This window comes from Humulus lupulus, chromosome 3 (genome assembly GCF_963169125.1).
Source record: "Humulus lupulus chromosome 3, drHumLupu1.1, whole genome shotgun sequence".
Lineage (NCBI taxonomy): Eukaryota > Viridiplantae > Streptophyta > Magnoliopsida > Rosales > Cannabaceae > Humulus > Humulus lupulus.
In genome coordinates this window covers 268,769,904-268,778,417 of record NC_084795.1, presented here as the reverse complement: position 1 = coordinate 268,778,417, position 8,514 = coordinate 268,769,904, and the positions used below count along the sequence as shown (strand labels likewise).

Sequence of the window (8,514 nt, the reverse complement as noted above, 5' to 3'; positions counted from 1 at the left end):
ATATCAGCTTGCCGCTCATTCAGTTCTTGGCGTTGCCGGTCAATCTCCCTTTGTTGCAGCACCATTGTTTCAACTACATTTTATTGATTAGCTCTCAAATGAGCTAATTCCTCTTGCAACACAATTAAAGTCGTCCGCAAAGTCTCATAATCCATTTCCTCCTCTTCCAATTCCACCTGTGGCTCATCCTCAGCTACACCTTGTGGAGGAGGTTGATTTGGCACATTCCCAGAGGTTTGCCCAGTTTTCCTATTTGTTTTCGCCATTTGATCTTCTGAAGGTCTTGAGTTCAACTCTCAATGAAAGCACCAAAATGTTGACCCTTGATTTGGTCAATGACACAGAGTTAAATAAAACGATAGAAATTAGATGAATTCAAGTCAAGAAGATAAATGACACAAGGATTTATAGTGGTTCGACCCCAAATGATGGTAATGACCTACATCCACTTAGTGTTCTTATTAATGTATAAAGAAAATTTGTGATTAGTGAACAAGGGTTTACCGAGTTTCACAAACTCAACCATAGATACCAAGAATTGTGAAAAAACACTGATTTTCTCTCTCTAAGTCTCCCAAAAGCCCCCTCATTCGAGCCTTTTGAGTCTTATTTATAGCCTTAAGAATCTACTTATGGGCCGATGAGTCTTGATTACATTTAATACAAACATATCTGAATAATAATAGAAATTACACTTTTTACATAAATGCAAGATCAAATATTTTTAGAAATTATCTGATATACTACGACCAGCCCTGGTCGCCTATGAAACATGCCCTCCGCAGTACGAATTTTCTTCTAGTCGATGGTCGACCAGAATGTAACTACTTAAATAGTCACGCGCATCTCACGTGCGTACTAATTTTGCCATGTCATCAAGTGAATTTTTTTTTGGGTAAACACCTATTATGCCAAAGTGTACTTTGTTATATATTATCTTCAATTAAAAATATATACATTTGATTAATTAAAATACATATATTTTTCCAAAAAAAAATTATCCATATATTTTTTGTTATATATTATCTTCAATTAAAAATATATACATTTGATTAATTAATATACATATATTTTTTCAATTTTTTTTTATATATATGTCCAGTGGGTGGCCGCCCACACTCGTGTGCATGCTTGTCCACTATGTCAGCTATTTAGGCATATGCATACAAGCATACACCAGCCAAATGCAATCTATCTCACACAAAGTTTTACAATCAGAAAATAACTGAATTGCACCAAAGATACAACCAAAGGCTTACTATGCCCTAGTCGAAAGCCAATATATGATTTATTTTAGTTTATTTCTTTTCAAGTTAAGACAAACATTACACTTATGCATCCAAGAGGGAATGATATTACCATCTATATATGAACATATATAATCCTCATTCTAGGACACAAAATTACTAGGGAAACACATCCACCCCATTTACATTTTCTTTTTGGATGTTATAAGCTTCCATCCTCAAAACACTTGACCTATATATTCCAATTCAACAAATTAACAAATCCCTCTAGAACTTGCACTTAAAAATCAAACCCCTTTCATGACTTGATAATAAAAGTCTCAAAATTTCAATAATTATATACAACATTTCCCTTCTAAATGTCCCAGCAACGACATTAAACTAGGTGGGCAGCTTCAAGAGTTCACAGACCAATCATAATCCTTGTATGAAATACTAACAGGGCCTCCGTCACTTACAAGATGCGTCAAAAGACCTGCTTTAGTTGCATTCAAGTAACTCATAAGCCACTTCAAGATTTCTTTCTCTTGTCCAAAATCAGAGCTGAACCTGAACACAAGACATCAGGCCAAGATTACGTATCTTCATTATTCATTTCATTATTAATATTAAGATGTAAGTTCAAAGGTTTTGCTCACCACTTAATGATTCGGGTGAGATGAACAGTTCTCTTATCCAAATCAACCTCCATTCCAATACCCTGAAAGAACTCTCTCGCTGCGCTTCTTAATTCAGTTTCGATTCCTTGAGGTGAGAAGAACTTTACTGTGGGGCTTGACTTCGTCCCATCACACAGTCCAAAGTGAATCAATGGATTCACTTTAGGAAGAACAAGCTAAAATTTTAAGAACAGTAAACATGACATGAGTATATAGCCTTAATCTCCAAATGTTACATTTAAAAATAGATAATCATAAAGTAAAATGATGCCAGTAAAAGTTGCTTTTACCTCTAAACGACTGTCTCCGGAACCAAATGGCTTGATCAAGGAATAAGGAGGCCTACGGTTGTTTCTTATAATTCCATTTTTTATGGTACTAAGAGAATAGGGATGTCCTCCGACTATATATTGGAAGTCAGAGAAGAATCTCCTATCCATTATTCCTTCTGGGCTTCCTGACCTTATGACTGCATGGATCACCATGGCATTGTACAAGTTCAAGAAGAAGGCTAGCCTCTGTTCGGTTGTGAGTTCCACAAGGTTTATCCGGTGCAGTTCTTGGGTTAAGTTTACATATCTGATATCAGCAGAGAAAAAAGAAATACAACTTTAAAGATTTGCCAATATGATAATTATCTGATTACCAAGGAATAAGAAGACAAAAGTGAAATCCCACCTCCGGAATTCCTCACTGTTGCTTATGCCAATATAATCAACACTGCGTCTGTCATCAGAAGCATAGGCCTCAAGTATTGCAGACATGATTTTGGTGAGCTTTTCACCAACTTGGGCTGCAGGCTTGGGCTGATCATCGTTCGTCGATCCTCTGAAGTTGAAGCATTTGGGAATAAATGGTTCGTGTTCAAGGAAGCGGTAGAAATGATTTCCATCTTCAAAATCATTTTCTCTGCATATAAGTGTAACAGAGAAACATTAATGCCTGAAAAGACTAACGGTTTGGTCTTCAGAATGATTTTCAGGGCAAGAGAAATTTTCTTACCCAAAGACGTGATGGATGAAATGCTTTTTGGCTAGCTGCTTTCCAATCTCAACGGCCTGCATACGTTATAGCATAAAATTTAACTTGAAGATGATAAAATGTAATAAAAGACATCAATGAGACGTCTCTTACAAGTTATAATTTAACAGAATTAGATAAATCTTTATTTTTGAAGCCAAAAGCTACTCCTACTTCGATAAATAATGATTTCAGTATGCAATATCTACAACACTAAGAATCTGTAAGCTTAGGTTACAAGAACAGTAGATAGTTAAAGACAACGAATAGAAAATATAAGAAAAAAAAACTAGCAAACTAAAAGCACTTATAAGCTAAACCGCATGATGGTGGGGATAATGTACTGGAGAATTGAAACTAAATTTTTTTACGACACAAGTGTGTTTTCCAGAAGAAACCAATAGTATTATCTAAATAAACTTTAAAAAAAAAACCAAGCTGGTTAGCAATGCCGAAGTAGCTTCTCACTGTCAACAAGAATCAGAGAGTATTTAGTAGGAAGAAATTTACTCTTTTCACCACCTAAAAATACTTATACCAACTGAGCAACAACTAATGCAGATTCATGAAAACATAGAAACTGGGGACAGGGAAAGACATGCACCACCACATAAACAAAACAGGGCCAAAACAAAAATTTAATTGACTTAAAATTTGTGCCCAAGAGCCTGCCACCATGATCCACACATAAATATTATACATTTATACAAGTTTATAATAATAATAATAAAATATAAGACAAATTTCAGAATATTTTCAACGTTTCGAATTCTTAATGATTTGTGGTAAGCAAAAAAGAATTTTTAGAAACAGTATGATCTTTTCCCCTGGCTGCACAATGTAAAGTTTGAGCCAAATGGAGTAATATCCACCTTCTCAAGGGTCACACATCCCAGTTCTTAAATGGGAAATAGATGTAGAAAAGCCAAAGTCTGGCTATTTGGATCATATCAAGGTGAAACTAAACACGTCAAATATGGAAGCCATGACAATGAAACATTTCTCACGTCAATTTTGAAACAATTTATATAAATCAATATTATTTTCAAATTGCATTGTCCTAACATCGCAGTGGCCTTACAGTTGTCAAAATTCGTGTTTCTATAGCTGTGCAACTAAAATGTATAAAAATAAACATATGTAAATAATATTGGGTGCTGTTATAGTGCACCAAAAAAAAAGTTCACCTGTGCGATTTTATAATTTTTGTCTCAATTTTTTGTTATGATTGTGTATCTTGTAAATTTTTGAAAAATTTCAAATAACTTATAGTATCGAAAACAAAATTTAAATAGTTTGATGCACCCTAATTTGACACCGATAATTATTCAAAATTTTAGAAAACTTATAAAATGCTCTAAAATGATAAAAAAATTATCCAAAAATGATCAAAGTATTGAAAACACAAACCGGTGTATGCACAATAGAATTTTTCAATAATATTTATTAAAATAATAGTGGCAATTCTTGTAATTATTTTTAATGAGAACAGAGGAAATAAGTTTGGGTCACAATCAATGACGTGCTCCCTACTTAAACAAAGAGCGGTGGACTCTGTAGAGGACATGGACAACTACTCATAAAATGCTATATGCTTGCTTTCCATGATAATGATATTATGGGGCCCTTTGAAGAGTTCTTCGTCAAGGAACCGTGTAAACTCATGGTTTCATGGGTCATGCAATGCAGGCAAAGGTATGGCCAAGCTGCCCCACCAGCTATTAACATTTCTTTTAAGACTTTGAATAAATAAAACATGACGTTTTATGAGCATACATACGGAATATATTATTAATATTCGAAAGATCCGTAGACTTCTGTTCAAATTAAAAAATATGTATACTATTATATCGTGCTATATTATCAGCTTATTATTAAATAGTCTCGCAAGGCTAAATCCTAAATATTATCATGTAAGACGTAAGATATCAAAAGTAAAACAATTAATTGTATTACATAAATATAAACATTAGAAATTATTGTAAATTAAAATTTATAACTAAAACTGCCACAAAAGAACAACACAGATTGAAAATAATAATAATAATAATAATATACATGTATATATGGCATCATTTGCACATCAAAAAAAATTGACGAACACGAATCAATTAAAAGAATGATGATATTTTCTTTTATTATGGAATTTTAGGCTTTGTTTGAACTTGAATTTTAGTAAGGTAAACTTTTATGAAAGAAAATAGAAGGAAAAAAATGGATGAAAATATTTTCCACAAATTTGATAAGAAATTATTTTTAAGATATTTATAATTATTATAAATTTTAAAAAATTATACTACATTTAAATTTTAATTTTTATAGAAAAAAAATTCTTAATTTATTTATTCAATTCAAATATGAGAAAATAGAATCTTTGAATTTTAATTTTTTTTCCAACTTAAAATCTAAGGTCTGACCAATCACAATTCATCAAATAAAAAAGACAGTGTTTGCTATTGACATAATTAGTCACTCCCATCTGTGTTTACAATTAAACAAACAAACAATTTCTTGTGTCAATTTTTTTTAAAGTTGGTGTTAAATATACACTGAAACTATGCATATATTTTAATTTGGTCCTTATATGATATTGCTTGTACTCTACAAAAAAAAACGTAGTTTAATAATAACACAAAGGGAGAAATCAAGAATCGTTACACGAGTCCAACGAGTGTGGTCCCGCCTACACGCTCTTAACGATAATTTCACTCACACCTACTCGTGAATGTATCATCGTCCCAAATGTGTTCTCATATACTTTTTTGCTTTTTTAGTCTTACAAAATTAAACCATATCATAAAATATTCATATATTATCTAATAATTCGATTGTATGTATTATTTAAGGTCCTCAATTTGGGACCACACCAGTATATCCTAGTTTATTATAAGTAGTATATTCAGGTAGGTTTAATCTGGTAACCAAATTAACAAAAACCTGCTATTTTAATTTAATTTTTTATTCTAAAAATGATTTTATTATGGCTGGTTATCATTTCTCCTGGCATGTTCTCATCATAATGTTTTCTAAGTTTATGATTTACTCCTCAATAGGTATCTATATTTTAAATATTAAAATAATTAATAAAAAGAATAATTATTTTGCCTTAAAAAAATCACCGGTCACGGTCAGTGACTACACCGTTAGAAACAACATTTCAAAAATTGCCTTTTTTCTAACTGACAATCAAACATAGATAAGATGACGTGGCCATACACGAAAACATTAGAATCTTTCGCGGTGCACCATAAACAAATGGTCCAAAGATTTTAGACCAAGATCCAGTTTCAAAATCCAATTAGTCAACAAAACAAATTGGATTTAGACTGCGACACCACTCGCTACGATACACCCGCGACACAGAGGATAATAGTGTTAGTAAGAAGGATAAACGTGTGCGTACCTTTTTACGGCCACAGTCCAAGTGGTGGATGAGAGCTTCGACCATCTCACACCCGGCGAAACAATTCTTTACTATCTTCATCTTCATCAGACGGTCCTGAATTGGCAATCTCTGCCTCAAAACCCTCACGATCCAAACAAGCTCCTCCGTCGATTCCTCCCCCTCGGGATCGTCGTCGAACCCGTACACCGGCGCCGACGGCGCGTCGTCGGGACACTTTGAGCCAATCATCTCCCTCAATCTCCGGTCGAAATCTCCGCTGTTCCTCAGTGAGTTCAGTGCAACCAAACCTCCGAAAAGCTTCTCGTTGAAGAAAATCCGAGGGACGGACGAGCTCCCCGTCCTTTCCACAAGCTCCTTCTCTCTCTTAGGGTACACGTCGATGTTGATCTCCACGAATTTCAGCTCCTTCTCCCGGAAAAATCGCCGGACGGCCGTACAATCACGACAGTTAGACCTCGAGTAGAAGCTAATCCTGCCTTTCATGGCTCCCTTATCTTTTTGATCGTCGTCGTTCTTCAGCTTGACGACAACTCTGAGTCCAGATAAGTTGAACTCGGACATCACCGCAGCCTTCGGTTCATCGAAGTTTTCCTTGAACGACGAGAGCTTCTTAGCGATGACAGCCGAGAAACTGTTGCTTCTCTCTCTGATGAATTTCCCGATCGCCGGCATATCGACGGAAAAATTATCCAGTTGATTGTTCAAAACAACGTCACTCTTCACCGGAGAGTTGAGAAGCCCCGGCGGTGCCTCGGGCTTTGGGAGCAGAGAATGAGGCTGGAGAATTTGAACATCGCAAATCAGCTTCGGAACGACCTTTGCATCAGTCATCTTCTCTGATTCAAATTCCACCGATTTTTCAGAATTTGAATCGGACGAAGAATCTTCTTCGAATTGTCTTTCTGCGGAAAGTTTTCCGTTCACAGCTACAGATGAGTTCATTACTGCCCCGGCGGATTGGTCGATTCCGTCGTCAGTTTTGAGAATGTTGATTGGTGAAGAATCCATAGCTCAAAAAAGGATTAACAATAAAAATGTAAAGAGATAGATAATATCATGTATGAGTGAGTGAAGAAAGGGACAAAGTGGGGTGAAGCGAAGAAAACAAGGGGAAATAGAATAGGAGGGAACGATGATATCGGAGGAGGTTTTATGGAAAAAAAGGAGGATCTTTGGAAGGGTTTAAGTTTTGACAAGAGAAGAGGTCAAATCCAGTACCAGACGTTTTGACTGTTTTGTATTATTGGGCCGAGATTGTGGCTCGCCGGCCCATATTTTGATATCATCTCCTTCGGCCCCACACTTCATCCTCCGTCTTATGCGGAAATAAATATTAACCGAAGCCAATTTTACAAAAAACTCCTAACATTTTTTTATAAAGATCATTTTGTTTGTTTGGGAATGAAGCAAACAAAATAGAAATCTTAATTTTTTTTTTCTAATCACTTAAAATTTAATAAAAAAAAGAGACATATATAATTTTAAAAATAAAAATTTCTGTTTTCTTTTTAATGGTGAAACATGGGGACATTTTTTGTTTTTATGTTTAAAATTTAAGATGATAATTATTAAAACTTGATTTTTAATAAATTTGGGTACGTATTTGATTTGGGATTCAATACTTGAAACAAACCATTATGATCATATAATTGTCGTTGATATTGATAAAAAAAAGTATATTGGAGAATGTTTTGTTATGTTGTAACAGGTGGACCGCTATGGTGGGGTTTATAGTTTGAATTTTGTTGCGTTGCATTTAGTGATGAAAATAAAATACGAAAATCAGTAATTATGAGAATTAATATGAAGAAGAAGGACATTTTAGTCATAAAAAAATAGCATGATATTTGGTAGAAAGCCCCCACTTTGTGGCCTAGTCGTGAGATGAGTGATTCAATTCAATGGCGTTGATGTAGGGAAAAAGAAAGTGCTTTGGTGTTATGATTGGTGCTATTGTATTGACACGGTAAGCGTAAGAACAAGTGTACGAGTTCAAAAATCACTGAAACTATATACAAGTGGCGTTATATTATTTGAAAAACAAAAAACTTGTGCTTGTTTATCAAGTTGAGTTATTACAAAGGGTTACAAGACTAAAAATGATCCAAATAGATTTGTGATTTTATCCGAAAAGGTGGGCTTACTGGTATTATTCTGTTTGTGGGGATTATGACGATATTGT

General features: G+C 34.4%; 1 protein-coding gene across 1 annotated transcript; it reads right to left on the bottom strand.

Annotated features, from left to right (window-relative positions):
• Positions 1-1,272: 1,272 nt before the first annotated feature.
• LOC133824137 (uncharacterized) lies at positions 1,273-7,537 on the bottom strand. The gene is made up of 6 exons (XM_062257006.1): positions 6,330-7,537; positions 2,909-2,964; positions 2,585-2,815; positions 2,197-2,485; positions 1,886-2,082; positions 1,273-1,796 (listed from the first exon to the last, which is right to left on the bottom strand). The coding sequence occupies exons 1-6, from the start codon at positions 7,338-7,340 to the stop codon at positions 1,643-1,645; spliced, it is 1,938 nt and encodes a 645-aa protein (XP_062112990.1). The 5' UTR covers positions 7,341-7,537; the 3' UTR covers positions 1,273-1,642.
• Between the last annotated feature and the right edge of the window lie 977 nt (positions 7,538-8,514).